The sequence below is a fragment of the Anoplopoma fimbria genome, chromosome 14, assembly GCF_027596085.1.
Source record: "Anoplopoma fimbria isolate UVic2021 breed Golden Eagle Sablefish chromosome 14, Afim_UVic_2022, whole genome shotgun sequence".
In the NCBI taxonomy this organism is placed as follows: domain Eukaryota; kingdom Metazoa; phylum Chordata; class Actinopteri; order Perciformes; family Anoplopomatidae; genus Anoplopoma; species Anoplopoma fimbria.
In genome coordinates this window covers 9,661,738-9,686,180 of record NC_072462.1, presented here as the reverse complement: position 1 = coordinate 9,686,180, position 24,443 = coordinate 9,661,738, and the positions used below count along the sequence as shown (strand labels likewise).

The following is a 24,443-nucleotide window of genomic DNA, read 5'->3' as shown; positions in this document are numbered from 1 at the left end:
TCTCATCACCTGAGAAGATCTCTTTTCAGACTGGAGAGTCCTCAGATCTCAAAGAGTGAATACTGTGTATATAAGTGTGGGTTATGTGTATGCAGCTCAAACTAAAGTCTAATAAATGAGTTGTACGGTATAGGAAATTACTATTCGTAACAATATTTAAATACACAAAACAACTTTCAGTTTTTAAAATAACAGAAACCCTGAACATGTGACAATGTGACAACTGTGTAGACTGCATTGGTGCCAGCTGATCTTTGAGCAGGATCTGAGTATCTGACATTAAATTGGAAAAAAAAAGAGTGGAACTGCTTTGTTTCAAATACACATCCAAATTTCATAAATTCAGATGTATGTTTCAACTGTTGTAATTGTTGGAAAGCAAACACACAGAGTGAACCGATTAATACTACTACATTTATAATGGACGTATTTAAAGAAATGGATGCAGCATCTTTTACAACATAACTTGCTCACCCACGGCAGACAGTATAACTGGTTAACAGTTTAATTTAAATGCCACATATTCTGACTGGTGAGTAAGAACGGGTTGATTTGGGGAAAAAAAACCTAAACTTAACGTACATGCAATTTGAAATTCGATTGAAATCAGAAATTTTCAGTGTGTCCACTGTCTGTCTGTCTGTCTGTCTGTCTGTCTGTCTGTCTGTGAGATTTGGAAAGAGCTCTGTAGCTCAGTTGAATTGAACTAGTTACTGTAGGTGTAAATGGTGAACACATGAAGCATTGAGATGGAAGGCTCTGATCTAATGTACCTGCTCTCTAGTCTGATGTGATACCCGACAGTCTGGCCCACACTCTCTCCTCTCTCTGCTGCCACTCTCTCAGCCACAGAGATGGCAGCCAGTCGTCTGGGCTGAGTGCAGAAGATCCTGCAGGGATCTCCATTCCGGCTGCTCTCATCCAGCAAGAACTGTGGGATCTGGACAATGCACAGTGACCCTGTATTACCTAAGGCTCAAAGCGTACACACTACCCAATAGTTATCCAATATCAGTAGCTTTAGCCCCTGTTTAAAGTGTTCGGGAAGACCCACCTGTGTAGTTTTTCCAGAGCCAGTCTCTCCAACCACCAACACAACCCTGTTTTCTCTGATGAGCTGGATGATCTCCTCCTGGCGTTCATGCACCGGCAGGGAGCGTCGGAAATTGTCCAGGTCTGATGGGCTCCGTCTCCGGGGCACCATGGGTATGCCGTTGTTTAAGCGCCCGCTTGCCCTGTTCCTCTCACAACTGCTGTCTAAGGGAAGAACTGAAGAATGTTACTCGACCTTATACAACACATCTATTGCTTTGACACACAGGTGATTTTTCCATCCTGCCCAGAGAATTCCCCCGTGTTTTTGTTGCTGCTGTTTACATTCTTCCAGATGTAAATTTTAAAAAAATGCACTACATCAGTTGTATGAGGTCATCAGCATGACATGACAAATCAAAAGCAAGTTATTTTTTTCTTTTAAATCAATATTTTACAATAGGTGGGCAGAATGGAAAGCACCCCCAGAAAGTAGGCACCACAACATCAGTTCTGCCGTTTTTTCTCATGGAATGAGTATTAACTGTTACACCTGCATCAGCTGCAAGCTGACCAGCCCCGACCCCCTTGTGGATATACTGTACATTTTTTTTTTTATTCTTATTTCTTATTTTTATTCTATTTTTATTTTATTGTATAATATGTGTATTTATTATCTGTTTCTATGTAGTTGAACTGCTGCAACACCCGAATTTCCCCCATGGGGATCAATAAAGGAATATAATAATAATAATCATTGTTACTCACTGCAGAGTCATAGTTTAGACAGACAGTTACACTCACCAGGTTCTGCACTAACAGACATGCCACTTTTGTTGTTGGGCTGCATGTCTATGCGTTCCTTATTGCTGATGGGAAACCTCTGAAGTAGGCTGCGGATGAAATATAAGGAATTGTGGGAGACTGTGAGGGGCATAGTAGGCCGGGGTTTGTCTGAACCGTTCTTCTTCCTGATGGTGAGGAAGCGATTTGGTCCTTTTCTGAGAGAGGGAGAGAGACATTTCTTGCATTAACAACATTTCTAAAACTGATTCAAGCACCAAAAACTGTTGCTGTTCAAAAATCTCAAAGTGAGGTAATTCAGAAAGAAATCACTCTCTGACCTCTACTGTTCCATCTAAGCAGGTGTTTTCCTACATGTCAAACTTTATGAGAGAGTATAGAACATAGTTTGATTAAGCTCTTTCCTATCAACTCTGGGTTTGACCATTCAAAGGGAGCAGTCCCTCCTGGCTGACTTAGAGCCATCCATTTGTGAGACCTTGTAGAGTGCAAGGGCTCCTTCCACAAGAGTGGTGTATAGAAACTGTTTGGACGAAATTTTCTACTAGGTGCGGATGGAGAATATGTCAAGAAAGTCGGCTTTTCACCTGGCAGTTATGACAGTGGAAAGCTGACAATTCTGGGGTGACATTGTGTCCAAATATTTCCTTCCTACAAATATTCTTGTCTCCAAGCCATTTTAAATTAGAACATAGAGCTGGAGGCATACTATTCTCCCCCATTTAGATCTGAGATGGAGGAAAGGGCCAATTGGTTGTGTTCAGTTCAGGCTTGCGCTTGTATGTTAGAGCAAAGCAGAGCTTTAGGCGCATAGAGCAGTTGTTTGTCTGCAATTGAGGGAAAAACAGGTGAAGTACACTGATACAGAGGTTCTCCCACTAGGCGGTTGAGACAAATAAACAGGCTTTTGAGGTAGCAGGTGAATCTGCCCCCCTGGTCACTCTACCACTTTTTACATGCAAGGTATTTTAGTACTTATTGTATCAAGAGTATTCTATTAAAATGTGAATCTCTGGATATCAGATTTTCATATGCAATTTCTGTAGTGGTCCCAGTAATATTTTCTAATATCGACTGCTAAAATAGTATTTACACAGAGGTAGAGCTCTTCCTATATTTACGTAATCCCCTCTCACATACTTTTACGTTACCAGCGGAAGCACTGTGGCACCTTTTCATTTAGAACCGATAGTGCTATTTCATCACTCGCTTAGTCAGTGAAAAACTTTTTATAGGGTTTATAGGGCCAGCTCCTGTTTCTAAGCAGACCAGCCAAAGTTTTTTTAAGCAGCAAAGAAATCTACCAGGTGCAATGCTTGTTAAAAAAAAAGCTTGGGGTGGGATAAAATTTAACAGAGGCAGTGGACTCATAAATCTCTATGCAGGAAAAACCCTGCCATGATGCTCTCTTTTCTATCAATTTCCAGCAACAAAGGAAACGTGTAGGAGAAAACACAAGAAGGAAGAGCTGACCGATAAAAAGTCTAGCAGTCACCACGTGTCATCTCTGTAGCCACCGTAGCCCTAACTGCAGTCCCATCTTTGAGCAGGTCTACGTCAGCTACAGCGTAGCCTACAGCAGCTCTGTACTTAGGCTCCTCAGCTATACCAAACACTTTAACATAAAACTACAAATCCAGATTTATTGTAAAAGAACTTCCAGCCATTTGTCAGAGTGCATGTAACTTTGTAAATGACTCATGTACAGGGATACTTACCCTTTGCTCTTAGAAATGTAACCCAGGGACTGTGCCATCCGATGAATAAAAGCTCTCTCAGTACTGGACAAGGAGGACGGAAATTCCATCTCTGCTCAGTCGAGGAAAGAAAAGGAAAGGAAAGGGGATATATTAGGACACTTTACAAGACTCAACCATCATACATTCCTGCTCACACTGGGACGAGTTTGTGAGCATGACAGTGGCTTACCTCTGTCATGTGATTTCACAATAACGAATGTTTACACAGGTCGACCACACAGAAGTGCTCTGATTTTATTTTCTGATATAAGACAACAAAACAAGTTGATACCTTTTTGGTCACTGTAGTGAAACCTCTCCAGAGAGAGGTTCATCGATATCTTGATTTCTTCATCGATGAGAATTTCTTTGCGACCTTTGGAGATGGAGCCATGGTGCCGTGTGTTATGGCTCTTGGCTGGTTTCTGTGATGCTGGGCCAGCACTGGACATGATGCACTGCAACACAACAATAGGGCCAGCAGGACTTTTTTTGTGTGTTTGAGCAAAACATCAAATGTTTCCTGACTTAAGTCATTACTTTTCTAATCTTATACTATTTAATACATATTCCTTCATGGCCACTTGTTTAAAAACAAAATCATAGCTTCTGTATTTGAGGTTGGAGTGGTAAAAATCCACGCTGTGTACCATTATATTGTGATATTATGCAGTACATTTTCTAGAAAATAATGAAAAACTGTCAAGGAATTAAAACACCAACAGGGCTCAACACTAACTGTTAAAAGTGGTGACCGTGCTGGCAACCAACCATCAGGTTAAACTTCCCATACACCATAAACGCATTCTCTTTCACTGGCACCACAAACTGTCTCTGTCTCAACTCAAAAGATGTGGATCATGTGATAAGACTCCTATCGGCTCCCACGGGAAGGCATTCTGCTTTCATCAGCTCTCCCTTCCAATCTGTATCCAATGTCAGTGACTCTCAGGCTAAAAGGCTATATAATAATACCGGGTATTTATTATTATAGCCTTTGCAGATTGGCGATATTGAGGCATGTGAAAAATGTATCATAGTAGCATTTTTGCCCCCCCATGCTGGAGCACAACATAGTGAGAAGGGATAGTTTGGATTCAGAAATGTGACACTGCTCTCACTTGTTATATCACAATATTGTGCCATAATGTATATTCTATTACTAGGCCTTTCATGATAGGTACGTTACCTTATCCACTTATCTTAAGATATATGGGCATGACCTAGATCATTTTTGCTGCGCTCCATATTGCCTGTAGTGTTTTATATGAGATTATCACCAACATTTTTGACAAGATGATGCCAGAATAAACATCAGGGTTTCCCCTACCATTTCAAGACCTGGGTGCAGCACCTAAGCCTGTTTTTCACAGCACCTAAGCTGAATGAGCAGAAAAAAAAAATGTGCTGAGAAACGTTTTGCTGTCAATTCTGGTTGGATGGATGGATGGATGGTTATGAGGATGAATGAACATTCCCAATAACACTGGAGCACAGGTACTAATCCTGCCAACAAAATACTTGCTGAAAAGCCCAAAGTTAGACCAAAGAAAATGAACTTAAGATTGTCTAACAACCAACAATTCCCATCAAAGGGTTATTCAGAGCCACTCTTTCAAGAGAAACACACTGTTTGAGGAGGTTAGACAGCCTATCTTAGGTCTAAGAACAAACAAAAGGCTGGGGGTTATGGAGATAGTTCATGTCATTGATGGAGATCTAGTGACCCCTAAGGGCAGTTCCAAAAAACACATGGACAGAGTCGCAGGATCAACCGCTGACATAGTGAGGAAGAACAAGGATGTGTCCCAGGGTGTCAAAATACTGTTGAAAGACAATGCCGAGCCAGTTATACACCAGTGGCTCTGAAAGAAAGACTTTGAAAAGAATGAGAGATGAGCAATAAAAGGATAGGGAGAAAAGTGGAGGAATGTAAAGACTAGGGTCACTTCCCTTGTCATTTTGGAAAACAATAACGGAGATCTGAAACAATGCATCAATACAAGAGATTTTAACAAATTAATTTAAAAAAAAAAACTTCAGACTGCTAACAAAGTGAGACATTACAAGCTCAATGTCAGTAGCATGCTTCTTTCCCAAACCGCCGATACTCTTATTGAAGGACCATCTGCTCTACCACTGAGCCACAATCCCCCAATATATGCATCTGCATACATTTTAAAACGATGACCTAGACACCCAAGTTCTCCACTTGATTGGGTCTTTGCAGACACAACGTGTCCTTCCCTGATTCGTCACACCCCAGTCATGTAACAATTTTCCAGAAGAAAACAAACAACAACAGCCTTGATTCCAGGCGTGGCTGACCTTGTTGTCTCTACAAGCAGCTGTTGTGCACTTAAATTCAGCGAAACAAGTGATAGAACACACCAAAGCCATCTTCACAAGACACAGAATGCTGGTGACTGTGGTGAGTGATAACGGACCAGCTCAGAAGCCAGGAGTTCAGAAACTTTGCTGAGACATATGGCTTTGAGCATGCAACATCATGCCCACTGTTTCCACAGTCAAACCGGCATTGCCGAAAAAGGAGGTCAGTTCATAAAAGGGCTGTAGAAGAAAGCAGCAGAGACTGGAGGAGATCCATATTTAGTTCTGCCAAATTACAGAGCATCACCTTTGGAGAGAGAGACAGTCTACAACTCCTAATGAACAGAAAGCTGAGAATAAGGCTGCCCGCCCTCAACAGAACACTTGCTTGAGACAAGGGATGGACGCTCTATAAAGCAAAACAGACAGAACCTAGCCTACATTACATTACAGTCATTTAGCAGACGCTTTTATCCAAAGCGACTTACAATAAGTGTATTCAACATAGGTATTCAAGAGAACTACTAGTCACCAGAAGTCATAAGTGCATCTCCTTTTTTAAACAAGCATCTAAAAGCATAAACCAGAGCAAAAGTATAGTGCAGAAGCAAATTACTACGAAAACAATAATTGCAACAAACTAATACGAATACAGTAAGTGCTAAGTGGAAGGCTCAGGGTAGTACCTCTGAGCGACGGGGCAACCAATCGCCCGGAGGCAGCAGAGCGAAGTGGTCGGGCGGGGGTGTAGGGCTTGACCATGGCCTGGAGATAGGAAGGAGCTGTTCCTTTCACTGCCCTGTAGGCTAGCACCAGAGTCTTAAACTGGATGCGAGCTCTTACAGGGAGCCAGTGTAGAGAACGGAGAAGGGGAGTTGTGTGGGAGAACTTGGGGCGATTGAACACTAGACGAGCTGCAGCTTTCTGGACAAGCTCCAGAGGTCTGATGGCCGACGCCGGGGCTCCGGCAGGTAGTGAGTTATTCCTTAAATGTATAGTTTGGGTGTTTTGAAGTAACCCTAACCCTACCCTACAGTAGATGGAATTTGGAGAAACCAACAGGAGTACCAGCGTGGGAGAAAAGCAATGTGTGCTGCATTTAGAATGTTATTCCGACATGGTACTGAACTGAAAGTGAAACTTGTCTACAGAGTTTTTCTTAAATGGAGCCTGGTGGCTTTGAAGAGATCATTAAGTTTCACTTCCAGTTCAGTTTTTGCTGCTTTTGCCGTCCTCAGCAGTTTACTGCTCTGCTCTGTTGCCATCAGACAGCCCTTTCTGATGGGGAACTGAACTGGAAGTGAAACTTAATGATCTCCATTTAAAAAACTCTGTAGAGAAGTTTCATTTTCAGTTCAGTACCATGTCGGAATAACATTCTAAATTCAGCACCCACTGCTTTTCTCCCGCGCTGGTACTCCTGTCAGTTTCTCCAAACTCCATCTACTGTAGGGTTAGGGTTACTTCAAAACACCCAAACTATATATTTAAGGAATAAATGACTCTATATGCCTCTGCTAAATGTTTTAGTATTTATTTAAGTGTAATTGTTGTTAACAGAGCCTAAGAGACCATTGTATTTATTGTTTTGGTTGTTGCTTTTATCAAATTTATGTTATTGTTATTTTTTCACATTCCATGTGCAATGTCTCAAAATTGTAAGTTCATTGCTCTTTGAAAGGGTGTACTTGCATTATTATGTTATTATTTTCTCATTGTATCTGTTGCATAAAATGGTCTTAAAATGACAATTGTATTCATTCATTGCAATTATTTCTTGGACTATATATCACCATCAAAAGGACTTGTCCTGACAGGTTAACTACTAACCCTACATGTCTGCTTTATATACAATCAAGTATGTGTGCATTGTGTCATTCTTACCAGACTGTTAGGAATATCAATAATGGCCTGTCTCGGACTGAAGAGGGTCAAAGGGTGGCGATCACAGCTGCTGTGTGAAACAGACATAGGGGGAAAAAGCTATAGTTAAAGTTTAAAAGAATGGTAGGTCACATGTTTAACGGTGATGTCGAGCTTTTACAGTGGATGTTTATGGGAACGTTTGTTGGATGTGGTTTCGCTGGCAAAGCTGTAGACTTCAGACTTGAGAGGAAATCATCACATTCAAAGGTTAGTATAACTGAATGTCTGCACATGTGTGAGACTCGGGCAAAGCTATAAAAAAAAAAACTATACAATCGACTCGGCAAGTCGGTTTAATTTCAAGTCGCTGGATAACGACACTTCCATTAGCGGCTAGCTCAAGCATTGCTGTGTTTGAACGTTAGCCAGGTTAGCTTTAAACAATCCTCTCCACAAATGGCTTGTGAGAGTCATTTCGCCAGTAACGTTATCGAAACATGGCACTAACTTAACGTTAGCTAGCGTTACACTAGCAGGAGTGGTGAGAGACACACCAGCTTAACAAAACTGTAGCTAGCGTCATGTCCAACTTTGTCATTAAACTAATACAAGCAGATCACGTAACTCTACCTTGACTATCAAAGTGCCCCAGCAGTGCTCTCAAACGTCAAGCATCCTGTCAGATCAATGGGACGTGAGAGGTTCCGCGTGTTTTGACCCTTTACCTCCGTTCCGCCGGCAATGGTGCCGGGTACCGCCAACAACGAAGGTACATCCGGTCCGACCCCTTCAGAATAAAATGAGGCAGTGGTAGTCGCTATTACGAACCTATGAAGCTTATATACTGGTTTATAGGCCAAATCTCAAGGCCTGAAACCCTGAAACCTCAGGTAACTACTGACGTCATCTGGTAAATGGTCTAGTGTGAGATACTGTAAGGGCTTAAAAATAGTGTAAATACTAATGGGACAGCACTTTACTGCAACATATCACATTACTATGACAATGTTAGACAAATGTAATGTGCAATCATGGGATTTTATTTTATATTTTTTTACTCCATGATTTGAATAAGATTAGAGGTAATTGTCAAACAGCTTCAATAAAGTAATTCAATGTTTGATGAATAAAGGTGTGTAATATATTCTCTGCTTGCATTTCTCTGCTTTAACATGTTTTTGTGTTTTTTCTTAATGTTTCAGTGTAATATCAGTTCAGTAATTATTTGTTAAAAACCCTTGAATCTACAAATAAACTTACTGATCATTTTTCTTTGTCACTGCATGTAACATTCTGTATAATAAAAGTATTTACGGTTTGTATTTTGGCACCTGAAATCGTTGCCCACTCATGAACACGTGGGCAACGATAACCTCACGAGAACGAGGCGGCTGCAGGTTTTAGAGCCAGGCGCCAGTTGCTCTCCAGCGACTGCATGACCCAGTGCATGATGGGAAACGCCTTGCTGTCTCCTGATCAAAGAGCTGATTGGCTCTTAGTTTTGACAACAAACACCACGTTTTGTAGAAAATTCTTATTTTCTGTGTAATTGTAAGATTTGACGCTAGATTGTTGGCTAGTGGACTCACGTTGTGCAATGATGTGGCTGATAATAATACTAATAATACTAATAATAATACTACTACTAATAATAATAATAACAATAATGATATATAAGGTTATTTATTTAGTAACTGTACATAAAGATATTTATTGAGAAAGCCTAATTCCAACTTGATGTAAAAAAAAAAATTCTGTCAGAGAACTTGAATGTGTGAAGTCCATAGATTAACGATTGTGAAGCATCAGAAAACCTTTTAAAAGGAGAGAACTATTGTCACTGATGGACACGCCATAGATATCCAAACGTAGTCTGCAAACTACAAGTACCCATCATAATATGGGGACCTTTACCTTTACCACTGTCAATTTCAGCACGAGCCAAGATCACTGACGGAGCAATATTACAATCCTCTAGCCTCACGTTAGTGCAGCAAAATCTTATTCTAAGTGTTAATTTCTCTTAAAGAGCCTTTCTTGTGGGCAACTAAACATGGCTCAAATAACATGTTGTTTCTGTTCAATCCGATAGCATTTTCCTGCTTCTGGTTGTTATGTAATGTGAATGTAATAAATGATGTTCATGATAGAAAACACATTTACAAACCTAGACTATAATCCATGTAAAATCCCACAATATAAGCCGTTCTCCAGGAGAAAAGACATAGTAGTGATATAGTATTTAAAATTCATGTTAACAAGCAAACAGCCACAAATGGAAAAAACAGACTTTATTAATATTCACATTTTAAATCAAAACACCATTGAAGCCATAGGACAACTTGAGATCACCATCTGTACAATTAATGTAAAAGGACCCCAGTGAGAAACACAAAAAGACATCTCACTTGTATGCATGTTTATATTACCTTGACAAAATATAAATTGTAAGACTGGGGGTTGAACTTTAAAGTCAAAATTATGAAAATGTTCTTGTTGTTTTCATCTATAGTGGCAAGAAATCCCTTAATGTGGGCCTTTGTGAGAGTCATTTGTATTTGTCATTGGTTGAGAGAATAACTTGGGTTTACAGTAGTCTATTGCAATGGTCCTCCATCATGCCCCATAACCTTAAGGGTGTGCAAGATGTCATACCAGCCAACACTAAAGAAGCTAAGTAATGGATCATGAAGGATATGATTGAAAACTTCTAGTCTACAATATCTCAAAAGGAATTTAAACCTGTGAAACCTGCAGGACAGAACAGCCTTAAATTACAAGCCTGCTGGAAGAGAACATCAATGGATGGATGTCTGTTGGTAAAAACATTCCAATTAAACTATTTAATCAAATTGAAAAGTAATTTCCTTTCATTTGATGTATGCCAAAATTAAAATGTTAAAATCCAACTTTCACATATATAATGTAAAATGCACAATTACTCCCAAAATGAAACTTGAAATGAAAACTACACTGACCATTGTTTCAGTGTGATCCTGAGCACTACTGCCATTATGGACATTTTCATTTGGGACAAGCCAACACCAGGACATCATTTAAAATTCAAATAGATGTTTCATTCAATTATATTATCATTATGTCATTATATCAGTGATTTTTCTGGCCTTAATGATTGATTTCCAAACAAATCAATTCGATCTAATGATTTTATCCTAATATTGGCATGAATTTAAAGACATTCATCTTGTAAAGACTACTTGTTCTTCATTCCTCAAGTCAATATTCCATTACATACTACATTCCTGGGTAAAATCTTAAGTAATTATGGTAATAAAGCCAACAACACTGTAAATACATTAAGCCAATAACACTATTAATACCAACCTTTTTTAAGAATCCAAAACATTTTTAGGACTCCACAGGAAGAATGGAGAAAATGAACAACACTTAAGTTATTACATCTTAAAATCAGTACATAATAAACTAAATATAACATTGATTCACTGGCCATATTCACTGAGATACCACAAATGATTGTTTTTTTTATGTTTCAGTCACCTCATATGTGCTTAAAATCATTTTTTTTCCTCCAACCTTTGATCTCTTGCCTTTAAAAGACTAATGGTTTACCTGAGCAGTCCTCTCCTTATGGTCTATGTGTTGTCTCCTGCAGATTGAATTTTGAATTTAGACTAGGATCTAGACTTAGGTTTCTGCCTCAGAGAAATGGAAGACAGTGCTGTTAGGTAACAATACCTTATATAAAGTCTGAAAAGTAGTGCAGCAAAGGCAAAATACTCCTGTGAAGCTTTTTGGACGAGCAGCTCCCCACTGTAAATGTGTGCTCATAAAGAGCAGGCCAAGAAAGAAAAGGACATGTTCAGTAACATCCTTGCCTAGACTATAAGGTAAAAAGCCTCTGAGGCCATAGTTTCATGCCGTTACAGGAAAGGCACAGCTCCTCATCATCCATGTCAGTAGTCAAAACATTTCATGATGGCGTCTTTGTCAAATTTGAAATTGAGGAAAGCCTTGGAAGACAGCAGGTCCTCGGAGTCTCTGCTGTGGACTGTCTGGTGACCGTTGGAGCTGCATGGAGCCACATCTGTGAAGAAAAAAGTTCATTTAAATGTCTTGTTTGTGTTGAAAGGAACATTTTTTATTCCCCACTCAGTTTTCTGTTGTCATGGCATTCATTTAAATGCGCCCTTTCTGGACAACAACTGGTGCTCTTCATTCATTACAGTGCCCCATGGCGGTGTGGCCCTTGAGGGTCACACCCCAAATTGGAAAACAATTTGAAATTGCGAAGCTTAAAAAATAATGTGTTCCTCTGCTTTCAAAAAGGCCTTTTACGTTTGACTAAATCATGCCTTCAGTTAAGCATTTTCCAAACAAATATTTTTTCTAGCAGATAGCCTACAGTATTTCACTCTGTAAATGTTCATTACATAATGGTCCTTTTTCTGAAAAGAGGCCGGCATTGTCTTTCTGTTAAGGTATCTAGTAACTTAGGACCCAGTAACATACCTGTCATTTTTTCTACACAGTTAAACGTGAATTCAATGCCGTCACATCAGCAGAAACAGTGCAGCAGTTAAAGTATATTATTAAGCTAATTAAGCTTAGCAAAGTGCGTGCAGTCTCAAGGTTACACTAGTTACTGTACAAACCATATGTGAAGAAAAATGGTCGTAGCCCAGAGATGATTTAGTTATTTACAAACATCTTGACTTGACAGTTTTCTTCAGGATATTGAAACTGAATCAACCATACCTCTCTCAAAACTGTCTTGCAGTCTTCTGGGTTGAAGTCTTTTATCTTCTTTCTGTAGAAATTGTACAAGAGTGCAATGCTTGTAATGAAACCATCTCTTACAGAGCAGCACCAATGCATAAGTTGATCATTTTCAAATTCTACATACAGTGGCTTTAAAACTACTTCAGTGGAAAAAAGTCTCTGGAATTTTCAGGAATGTTAATTTCACATTTTGACTGATGACTGGTGTTAAAGTTAAAATTATTTTTTCTTGTTCTAAAAGGTCAGAATCACATGTGGTCTAAAAACAACAATGTCAAACAAATATGGTTTTGCACTTACTAATATGGCTTTCACCTGCTGGTTGTTGGCTCCATTAGATGAGTCCTGACTTTTCTTCCCATTGCTTTTCAAATTTGGGTTCTACAGAGCAAAGCACAAGTTATGAGGTTACAGTGTTGTTTCAACCAAGACAGAGTCTCAGATTATACGTCCCATTTCAGGGGCTGTATCAGTAAATCAGGATGCCCTGCACTCAACCAAAAATGTAATCACAAGCTCCCGTCCCTCGTTTCAAAAAGATCAAACCTAATGGTGTGTTAAGGCAGCCCTCATCAACTCATAGGGTGCGTTCCAATAACCATACTACCACACTATTTAGAATGCAAGAAAATATTAAGTACGTCCAAATGCATAGTATTTCAAATGCAGTACTCTCAGAATACCCAGATGTCCAGCTGCATCCCGTTGCATTTTGCAGTTTGCAAGCCAGCATGCTTCTCTGGTCATTCTTATGATATATGAGCAAGAGGGTCAAAGTTCAAGGTGGAATTTTATGACTAGTATTTCCTCCTCCTGGGGGTTTCAGAGTTGTTCCCAGGTCAGATGCAAGCCCTCCATCGTGTTCTGGGTCTACCCAAAGGGTCTCCGCCCAGGGATCATCCTGATCAGATGCATGAACCAATTCAGCTGGCCTGTTTCGATGTAAAGGAGCAGCATCTCTACTCAGAGCTTCCTTTGGGTGTCTGAATAACTCACCTAACTTCAAAAGGATGAGCCCAGCTAAACCTATGGAGGGTTTTGGCCGCTTGTTTTCGCATTCTCATTCCTTCAGTCACAAACCAAACCTCATGATCATAGATGATCGGTTGAAACAAAAAGGGACAGTAACTCAGATCCCAGAAGGAGCAATCCGCTGTTTTCTAGCAGAGAACCATAGCCTCAGACTTGGAGGTGATGACTCTAATCCCACACCACTTGCCACTTGGCTGCAAACTGAATGTCGTTTTGTTTTCGGAAATGTTGTATTTCTTGAAATGTTGTCGTGTTTTCTGAAATAACATGTTTTTTTGAAATGTCGTGATTACTATTGGAATACTGTTGTTGTGTTTTGACCCTCAGGTCCACCATTATTACTGCTAAAATGACTGTTGGTAACATGTAGCCTAATGGTTGACTGTAGCATCATAATCCTATCTTTTCTAACCTGGTTGAGCTCATACTGGTTGAGCTGGTCCAGAGCCTTCTGCTGCTTTTGTTTTGCCCAGCTGTCTCCTGGAAATGCATCAGTACCTGTGAGGCGGCGCGATTTTGACCTAAAAGATGAAAGAAAAAAAAAACAAATGATACAGGGCAGATGGTCCAGAAGATAACACGTTAACTTCTGCTCAAGGTTTATATTCATACCAACTCTGGTACATGCATGGGAATATCACTAATACCTCTCCAGCTCTACAGAACATTACTTGTTTGTTATACTTATGAATAACAAATTACTCAAAATTGCTCATTCTTTTACATTGCTTGAATGTTGAAAAGACAGTGCCTACAGTGGCAGCAATACAGGCCAATTTGCACTAAATATATTTACACCAAACGTTATGCAATCAAGCAAGCCTTTATAACTTGCAAGTAGTTTCTCGGAACTTAAATAGCAAAATATGTGGGTCAACAACAAATGATATGTGACCAGTACCAGGAGGCAAGATGAGTTAGCCAGATATCTTTACACTTAACTCAGATTTTCCAGTATCCCACAGAGGATATTGTATTTCTTATATGTATATCTTAAGAAGGCAAAATCTCCCGGGCCAAGTTCTTGTCAACTTTTACAGAGGAGCAACAGAAAGCATCCTGACTGGAAACATTACAAACTGGTATGGGATGTGTACGGTCCAGGACAGGAGGGCTCTACAGTGGGTGGTTAAAACCGCCCAGAACATCATTGGTACCATCTACTGAGCATCAGTGATATTGGTGACAAGAGGAGCCTGAGAAGAGCTAAACTAATATTAAAAGACAAAACCCCACTGAGCAGGGGCGACTGGTCATAGCCCCAACTGCTGTCATCGGACAGAACTGTGGATTCAAATAATGTTATGGTTAATTCTCAAAGCTTAATATCTGCTATAATTAATCATCTTTGAAAATAGTGTCTTCCTGATTTACATATAATTTGTGTTAGAATTGATATTGTCATCATATTAAGTAGCCAGTGTCTTGCTGCTTCAGACTCCTCAGTAAGCCTACAGTGACCTATGGGGCTAGCCCCTCTCTCACAATACAATGTGTATTGTATTGTATTGTCTGTGTTTAATGTTGATCACATGAATTCGATGAATAGTGGGGTTGACAGCCTGTAGTGCCTCAACAGCATGATTTCATATCTCTAATTTGATGGGATATCCGTTGGCGCAAACAATAGCTTGGAATTGACAGCTCGGCAAGAAGGTAACTGAATGAGGTGGATTATATACTCAAGCAGATTTGAAACCCTTAATTTGGAGGAGAATTTAGAATAAATCCTCGATGCCCAGCAGCCACTAGATATTATCAGCACTCAAACTGCGGGTGTTTTTTTCATGCAGTTTTTTTTTTTAAAGAGAAAGTGGTAGATAGTTAGGATACAAAAGAAGGAACTCTTCTGTTTCCATGTCTGCCCTTTGGTGGAGATGGTACTTGGTTGAGGATGGGTTATAAAGATTTGGAACATCTTTCTGAGAGGATTGAGAATCATGAGAGCTGTTGAAGTCACCTGGATAATACTGTGAAACTGGTTTTACCTGAATGGATAAACGCCGATGCCCAAACTGACAGCACATACAGGTGCCCCATTGAAAAGCATGACAGACAGGTGGAGCAACACAGGTACGTGCTTAGTTAGATCCTAACATGTTTTAATGGGGATTTTTGAGACCTAGATCTAAAAAGTTGTCCGTGTGCTTGGTTGTGGCTGTAAGTGGTATTAACTTTGAAGTCTTTTCCGTTTGCTGGAGCCTCATTTGTTCTGAGCTTCAAGCTCTGAGCTTTAGGGCTGTATGAAATGTATTTATTATATACCAAGCTCTGAATGAGGTTTTGAAACATTACAGAGAGAGAGAGAGAGAGAAAGGGGAAGAGAAGTTATAGTTAATATTGCAAAAAAAATTCTGTAGGGTATTAATAATAATAATAATTTGAATGTTAACGTTATAAATGACGTGTCAAAACTTTGAACTATTCGGTACAGCTCTAGGCTTATGACAAGAATATTGAATTCTTAATTCAGGCTTGTAGTTTTTTAACCTGTGTAAGTGCTTTTTTTTTCCCCCACTCACTCAACCTTGTAAAGCTCAAATCAAAATCTGTCAACAGCTGAATACTAGTTAGAATCCTGATGGGCAGGTGCATTTGGTTTGCTATACTGTAACGTTTTATAATAAATTAAAAAAAGGTACCCATCAGCTGTGGACATTCCTCAAATATACCACCCAAACTGGGAGTTCAGGGGTTTGAAGAAACAAAAGCTGACTTCTTACATCTGAGCCTGCGAGAAGAAGAGCTTGGAAATATGCAACAAAGACACAGTTGGACCAGTGCTCTACAAAAGACATATGGTAACAAGATGATTATTATAAGTCACATTTCTATTACTGCTTTTATCATCAGTATTATTCTATTATATACATTGCTGCTGTTATTGTTTCTACTCTTACTATATGAATCAATTGTGTCCTATGGATTGACTTTGTTGTAACTCTATTATGTTGTTCATTCTGCACATATGAATCAAAGGTATATTGGGGATTTGTCCTGTTCTCACGTGAGGGTCGGAGGTCAGAGGATGTTGTATGCTGTACAGATTGAAAAGACGATTTGTGATATCATTCAAGTAAATTAAAATCGACTGGAAGCATCACTGCATGGACACCGCGCACACACCGGTGAAGGAAGCCTGCATGTAACCACAGTCAGACAGTAAAGACAGTAGAACCTGTGTAGGTGTGACGTAGTTCAGCAGATGTTGTGGCAAGTAGTTCTCCCTTGTATATGGTAAATGGACTGTACTTGTACAGATCTTTTCCAGTCACCCGACCACTCAAAGCACTTTAACACTACATGTCATCATTCACCATTCAAATCCATTCATATACTGATGACAGGGGCTACCATGCAAGGTGACACCTGCCCATCAGGATTCTAACTAACATTCATACACCGCAGGAACAGCCTACAGGAACAATTTTGGGTTAAGTGTAAGGACACGTCGACATGTACTAGCGGAGGCGGGGATCGAACCACTGATCCTCTTATTGAAGGTTGACCCTGCTCTACCACTGAGCCACAGCGTGAGCTAAAACCAAAGCGCAGGTGTGTGTGTGTGTGTGTGTGTGTGTGTGTGTGTGTGTGTGTGTGTGTGTGTGTGTGTGTGTGTGTGTGTGTGTGTGTGTGTGTGTGTGTGTGTGTGTGTGTGTGTGTGTGTGTGTGTGGTGTGAAGTGGTGGTGAGCTCCACTGAGCACTGGTGAAGTGTCTTTACCGAGTGTTGTCCGAAGATTTGCCTGCAGTGGTGCCGCTGTTTGCAAAGTCCTCATCACTGTCTGTGGACTCGCCTTTCAGCCTGCTGATCCATTCTCGCAGCGGCCTGTACAGGTGGAGCAGGAAGTGAGCCATCAGTACCTGTCTACTATAGTGAAACCATTTAACTGTGTTTTTTTATTATTATTTTAACATTTAGGCAGCAACACACACATTGCTGTTTTAGATTAAACAAAGAAGATAGAAGCCATTATCTAGGGAGCTTTGGAGGTATTGGTGAACTTCAGACAGAGCCAGTCTGTTAGCTGAGCTAGGCTCACCATGTCCTGACTCCAGATCTGTTCTTATTATGCAGACATCTTCTCATCTTACTCTCAGAAGTAAAGCAAATATGTGTAAATTCTTTTGACACAGATATGTTAATGGTTCAATGTTGCAAATAATGAACTGCAACCTTATGTACACACACCTTATGAATGGAATGGCCATGAAGAACCTGTTAGGCGCAAGTCCAAGTTTAGACTTTGGGGTCATGTCATTCCTGTGACATGGCAGCTTCTCAATAGGAAACCATTCAATGTTCTACAAGAAAAGAACAACAAGACTTTGAGACGTTTCTGTCAGCAAAAGGAAGTGTGAGTGTACCTGTTCATGAATACATTCTGGGCTGGAAGAGTCAATAGCATTTCCCTCAGTGTTGTTTTCCCATCCACCAAAATATGCACTCTATAGAGCAGCACTGACTGAAGGTCTTGTAAACAAGCTTAGTAATAGTGTTTGATTTCCATTCAAACCAGATTTCTTCTTAGTTAAGAGTGGATTATTGAAATGTTCTTATTATCTTCTACCCAAGATCTTCCTCATTGTCAAAGTATGGTTTACATTTTGTTCTACCTTGTCATTTGCAGTGTTATTCGTAAAAAGAAACGTCATTATAAAGCTGGAAATCAATGTGATGAGAAAACGTGTAAAAAGGAATTCCTACCCTGATCTCTTTCCTTGTTTTGGGATTGAACTTGGTATCCTTTGACACTCCTGGTATGATGTAGAGGCGCACCACCTGGTCAGTGATTTTCTGCTCTATGTACCTGTCTTTACAGATGCGATTCTTGATGTCGAAGCCAGTCTCCTCCAACACCTGGAAAACAGGATTCTGAGCTATGAACTCCACGCATTACCTATACATGGCTTTTTTTAATGCTCTCAGTTGGTCAAAGTTGAACTGCAAAGAACAAGAGACTCACTTCACGAACTGCACAGTCATGAGGAGCTTCATCCTCGTTAACTTTCCCCTTTGGAAAGCCCCAGCCGGACTTTGCAAGGTAACCCTGAACAAGCAGTGCCTGAAGAGAAAAGGAGCATCTGTTATCTGCAGCACGTGTGGAGCTTTTACTTCAAAATACTACACTACATTGGTGATGGTGTGTCATGGTGTGCTTCATATCAAAACTGTAATAGATAGTTATTGATTGCACTTTTTCAGCCTAATTTGAATGGACAGGTGTGGTGATGTTCTAGATTTGCACTCATTCACTAATCTGTGCTGAAGAACTGTCACAGTTTCAGCTCCGTTTTCCTTTTAGAAACATCGGATGTATTTTTCCATATCTTGAAAATCTACATTTTCAAATATCATGAATTGATAATTTTTTTGAAATCCTTTATCTCTATTTGAAACATGTCCAAAATGTCTAATTTATTGAGTTTATCACGTAAACACCATCCGCGGCTATGATAGGCCTCTGTGAGATGAGGTGTTTAAAGCAGTCACCTTGTTTTACAATTCACTAGGCCTGAGATTTGTTGACAATAAGACAAATATAGAATGACACCAGCCTTATCCTTCAACATGGAAAACCGACCAGGAAACAATACCAAGACAATTTACTCTAAAATGATATGGAGTATAACACTAGAGAAATGAATAATCAAGGCATGTCTTTAATAGGCTATTATAATCATTTTATTAAATTAAGTCCTGGTTCTGTTTTCAAAATCTATGCTAGGCAACATCAATAAAAGGGGGGTCTAGTCTCCACTACTATTCTGGTTCATTACAACCTGAGTCTTATTTTTATAGTTATATAATCCACTTAGTGAGATTTGGGAACAAGATCAAGTCCGTTGACGTCACTGCGTTTCCACATCTCAGCCATTCACTTGGTACTCACCAAGAGGATGGCTGAGATGTGTTGATAGCGTTGATATCACAAATGGAAATTAACAAAAACATGAACATATAGAATTCTGCTCTAAATGACCCTAGAAAGGCTATGTCAAGTAATGCTGCAATGTATGAGTGTGGGGGAAAAAAACCTCACGTTTTCCAGTGATTCATCTAGAATGATTGCTCCATACGTAGGAACACCCATCTTGTACTCCTTCCACTGTTCAAGGATTTTCTGAACATCCTCCCCATGAGGCAACAGGAACGGACAGTGATGGAAGAGTGCACAGCTGTCAAGGAAAATAGCTGAAACTAATGACATCTAACATGAGCACCGCATTGGGCTTCCTGTTCTGAGGATGAACCTATAGAGGAGCCAAGACTGACAAGAGTGAACTGCTGCTGAATCGCAGTTCTTCATGGAAGTTGTTAATACAACAAAAAGTCTGAGGTTAAAAAATGCATTCTAAGTTTCAAAAAAAGGGCATGCTTTGTATGTGCAGTAAAGTACAGTGGACATGCATTTTTTTATCAAAAAATGATACAGTGATTTAACATTAACATTACATGGAAGGATATCTGCTTTGGCAAAGTCTCTTATCCCACAGTGAGGAGCTCCTGGAGTGTTCTGCATGCAGAAGTCCAGGTAGAACCAGTGGGCCAGCTCGATCTGGAAGCACACCCGGATAGCGTTGTCCCTCTCCTCACTGGGAATGTGCAGGATGAACCGGCTGGAGAGGCACAGGAGAGATGGGATCACAGATTAAAAGGGGGACAAAACTTTATCAATACATCTGATTAACTTCAATCAGCTCTGTCCTCAGTCTCTTATCCACCACCGCCATGTTTACACAAGCACAGCACGTTAGCTCGGCTAATAGCACATTGTTACCAACAAGCTAAAACAACAGCTGTCTGTCTGTTGTCTGACTGTTTAGTTTAGTTTGTTCTTGTAAACTTCTCTGCTTGCCGAGACAAAGCAGCCAGGAGGAAAGAGGACAGAAGAACAGAAGACAGGAGGACAGAAGACAGAGGGGAGAAGGACAGGAGGACAGAGGACAGGGGGATAGGATGACAGAGGAGAGAAGGACAGGAGGACAGAAGACAGGGGGACAGAGGAGAGGAGGACGGAGGAGAGGGGGACGGAGGAGAGGAGGACGACAGAATACAGGAGGACAGAGGACAGGAGGAAAGAGGACAGGAAGAGAGAAGGACAGAAGACAGGAGGACAGAAGACAGGAAGACAGAAGACAGGAGGACAGAAGACTGATTATACTGACAGATGTCTGTGTTCTTCACTCACTGATTTGTTTCCAGTGCGATATTAATGACTTTATATAGTGACTTTGTTGTTGTTAACATAACCGTTGCTGCTCTAGAAACAGTATTTAATTAAATCTAATTTATAAATAACTTTTCATTCTGTTCTGAATGTGTTCTTTTTAAAAATAATGGATTAAAAGGCAACCATTTAGTAATGAGAAAGAACCGAGAAGAGTTGTTATATTGATAAAATCCTAATGATGCCCATCCGTAGTTTCTTCATAACTAGTTACTTACAAGATTACATCTGAACACATCATAACTAGAGATGCTCTGGTACAGATATCTGATATCAGTCCAATACTGAATCAGTAGGCATCAGATACCATTATTTTGATAAATAACAATTCAGTTAATTTGTTTCTATGTATTTTTGTGTTATATTTTGTTTAGCAGCGTTAGTAAACCAATGTTAAAGTCACGCCTGTCTTTTTCTTATCAAGAAAAATCCCAGTCTCTTCACAGTAATGCATACAGCTTATTGATTAAACACTGGTATCTGATCAGTACTCTGTATCAGCTGACACCAAAGACCAGGTTTCTCTTTCTGAATCATGATAGCGTTAGAATTCATCTTCGCCCAATACTCATTTTTACTGAGTAGAGCTTGAATCATCACAATAGTCAAAACAACCTCTGCTAACGTTAGCAGTTAGCTCCATTATGTCGGCACACTCTGAGTAGCATGATGGGAATGAATTCCAATATAATAGTCTGATAAAGTTAGTTGTTCCTAATGGCAGATGACCAAACCAGGGAGTAAAACATATAAAATAAATACCCCCATTTGCCATAACATGGCGACATGATATGTTGCAGCAATGTGCTGTCCCATTCGTATTTAGAACATTTCAAGCCCTTACAGTCTCTAACACTCAGTCAGTAAGTCCCTGAGGGTTCAGGGTTTAAGGCCTTAGGGGGGATTGAACCAGGCAGCAAACCTCAGGTTCTGCCAAGTGAAGACGATGTGGAAGTGTCTTAAAACTTGCATTCTCTCTACTGACCAGCGGGAGGCGACTCCTCTGGATGTACAAAGAAGTCTGGTTGTATAGAAGTCTATGAGAAAATGACTCTACTTCTCTCTTGATTTATTCCCTCAGTAAACATTATAAACATGAGTTTATGGTCTCAATCTGTAGGTTCAAGTCTTCTTCAATACAGCATGATGTTCATTGAGTAAATTATGGTCCATTTAAAGTCAAATAGACCATAAAGCAGGGTATGTTTTAGGGCGGGGCTATGGCATCTCTACATCACTCCTCTGCATTCCAAATAAGGTAACTTCTGTTCATTGGTTGCAAAAAAAAAAAAATCTCGCCTCCATACATACTCTGAGCTTGCCCGCTGTCTGCAGAGGCGTGCGCTCCGGCGCCAAGCGTGAGTATAAACTTGGCTTTATACTTGGAAGTCTAACTTTTTTTTTTTCATGCTCCACTGAGCGACGTTCATGTTACTGTATCCAGTTATCTATACATATCCACTGCCCACACTCTTCACAGCTTTCGAGCAGGTGGGATTGGAAGCATAGTGAGAAGACAAAGGGTGGACAAAACCTGAAGTATCTGTATTTATTTGGCTTTTATTTACTTACATTCGCACCTTCTTGGTAAAACGTATGCAGCTTGCCACCTGGATTTACTTAATAGTTACAGTGTGTTTAACTGTTAATGTGCTTGTACTTAATGGTCTTGACAGTACTGTGTGTTGTTGGACACTTCTGTGTGTTGGTTATGGGGAAAAAACAGCACAGAGAGCAGGACTCCGGTGGAAGGAGAGGAGGTGGACTCTGTGTTTACACCATGATGCTTGGTGCTCAAACACCAGTTGATGGACAACGTTTTTCCTCATTTAGAATTTTTGATGTGAAGATGTCGGCCACATTATCTGCACAGAGAATTGTTTTTGTTGATGCTGTTTATGATGTAAACTCAAAAAATGCACTACAGGTCTGTACTACCGTTTTTGTTTTGTTTTTCTGCGTGTGTTGCGTTACAAAGAGGCTACAACTGAATGTCGTTGTGTAGCTCTATGTTGAATAATAACAATAAGTGATGCTTGAATTTTCTAACCTATGAACCCGGGGTGTCTCCTCTTATATTGTCCGTGTGCCCTTTGCGGTCTCTCGTGTCGTCTGTCGGTACACACACACACACACACACACACACACACACACACACACACACACACTCTGTGTATAAAGGTTTGTAAGCACTGCAGGCGGCATTTAACGTAAAAGCCTTGAGTGTGAAATCATCAGGCAACAAGCTCAGTTCAACATTGACCGAGCTAACAGCGAATATAAAAAGGTTATGCGGCTCATAGAGCGATAGTTTTTTTTTGTCTTGCTCAAAGAGAGTTGGCTTACCACAAAATACAAGTAAGTCCCAGTTTTACGATTGCACTTAAATGCGTAATGACCGAAGAACTGAGGGTGGAAGGGATCGGTATTTAAGTGGTTCTGTTTACCTGCAAAGGTCGTCCAGTACGCCGGAGGGGATCTCCACTCTTTTTGTTTCCATGTTGGTTGAAAACATCCTGTCTCAGTCTCAGAGCATTCGGATGTTAAAGCCATAAGAGCAGCCAGCTACATCCGCGTGTCCTGCTCAGTGGATCCCTCAGACTGCGCCGGATCTCCAGCTTTACACCAGCCAGGGAAAAGTAGCGAGGATCGAATAAAAACTCTTCTCGCTCCTCCACCCGGGACCGGACGGACTCTGTTGTTTATGCAGCGTTCAAGTCACATGGCCCGGATGGTAGAGATGGAACCGGATGGAACACACTCCTACATCAATGCCTTGCGAGCGAACTCGTCATTCACGCGGTTGCGTGATCAGAGTTGTTCGTGTGAGGAGAAAGAGGTTGGTTGTGTGGGGACCAGAATACTGCGCACTGACATATGTCGAGCCCTTCAGAAACATCTGAGTTTCATCATTTCTTCGTCATTACGACTTGGACGTTGACTTGAACACAAGTCTGAAACTCGAAAACTCCGATAGGACACGAACGCGGCATTAGTTCAGAACCGGAAGTTATGGTTAGTTAGATGACGGTAGAGGTTAACTAGACGGAACGCTATTGGTTCATCCTTATGTCTGTCAATTGACGGGGAGAGGAATTTAACACGGTAGTGTGAGGTGCCTGTGCCACAGTGAAAGAGGTTCACACATAATACTTTACAAGAAATTCACAATGCAGATAAAATGATTTCTCACTCTGTTTCAACTACTAACGCTAGTCCAAACCGGACAACAAACATCTCGGAATATGGTTTTCTTTCTATCGGCATGCACGTTTTGGAAATATCATATCCGTAGATCAGAAACGACCATTTTTATAAATGTGGACTTTTTCTGTTTGGTGGTACAAACTTTTATTAATTCATAAACAATGTCTTTACGACATCTTCATATTAAAAATTCCACATCAGGAAAACATTGTCCATCATTATCAGTATTTGAGCATCAAGCATCATGACGTAAACACAGAGTCCACCTCCTCTGGTCCACCAGAGTCCTGCTCTCTGTCTGGCTGTCCAACCGTCAAGTGCAGCTTGATCTGTGATGAACCTGGACAGGTCTCCGTGAGCATGTGGGCTCAACCGTCACTGACCTCCCGTCTCTGGGTTCGCCTGAAGTATTATTTCATCTATATTATTTCTCTGCGATTG

The 24,443-nt window shown here is 40.4% G+C and overlaps 2 protein-coding genes across 7 annotated transcripts in view; both read right to left on the bottom strand.

Annotated features, from left to right (window-relative positions):
• The window catches only part of LOC129102118 (3'-5' RNA helicase YTHDC2), a 33,457-nt gene extending 24,889 nt beyond the window's left edge, over nt 1-8,568 (bottom strand). For 2 of the 5 annotated variants that reach the window (XM_054612100.1, XM_054612101.1), the window contains exons 1-7: nt 8,498-8,567; nt 7,791-7,860; nt 3,868-4,033; nt 3,555-3,645; nt 1,837-2,033; nt 1,055-1,257; nt 774-940 (exon numbers count right to left, since the gene is read on the bottom strand). In XM_054612100.1, the coding sequence (XP_054468075.1) occupies nt 774-940; nt 1,055-1,257; nt 1,837-2,033; nt 3,555-3,645; nt 3,868-4,033; nt 7,791-7,860; nt 8,498-8,547 (944 nt within the window). In that variant the 5' untranslated portion in view covers nt 8,548-8,567. Of the gene's footprint in view, nt 1-773; nt 941-1,054; nt 1,258-1,836; nt 2,034-3,554; nt 3,646-3,867; nt 4,034-7,790; nt 7,861-8,402 lie in introns of all 5 variants that reach the window. The other 3 variants (XM_054612104.1, XM_054612103.1, XM_054612102.1) reach the window with 3 other exon arrangements.
• Nucleotides 8,569-10,062: 1,494 nt separating this feature from the next.
• dcp2 (decapping mRNA 2) lies at nt 10,063-23,825 on the bottom strand. 2 transcript variants are annotated; one of them, XM_054612463.1, is made up of 11 exons: nt 23,243-23,825; nt 20,033-20,184; nt 19,608-19,735; nt 18,531-18,629; nt 18,272-18,424; nt 17,756-17,868; nt 17,288-17,392; nt 13,978-14,086; nt 12,834-12,914; nt 12,510-12,561; nt 10,063-11,838 (listed from the first exon to the last, which is right to left on the bottom strand). In XM_054612463.1, the coding sequence occupies exons 1-11, from the start codon at nt 23,308-23,310 to the stop codon at nt 11,708-11,710; spliced, it is 1,191 nt and encodes a 396-aa protein (XP_054468438.1). In that variant the 5' UTR covers nt 23,311-23,825; the 3' UTR covers nt 10,063-11,707. The 2 variants fall into 2 exon arrangements, with proteins under 2 accessions (XP_054468438.1, XP_054468439.1); XM_054612464.1 differs by having other exon boundaries at nt 12,849-12,914.
• Between the last annotated feature and the right edge of the window lie 618 nt (nt 23,826-24,443).

Excerpts from the sequence above, each read along its gene's own strand:
- dcp2 (XM_054612463.1), bottom strand. The coding sequence starts at position 23,310 with ATGTTTTCAACCAACATGGAAACAAAAAGAGTGGAGATCCCCTCCGGC. Across the intron at positions 19,736-20,032 it reads AAGAGACTTTGCCAAAGCAG|TCTTCCATCACTGTCCGTTC; the intron begins ATATCCTTCCAT and ends ACAGCTGTGCAC. Across the intron at positions 12,915-13,977 it reads ACCAGTATGAGCTCAACCAG|AACCCAAATTTGAAAAGCAA; the intron begins GTTAGAAAAGAT and ends TTTGCTCTGTAG.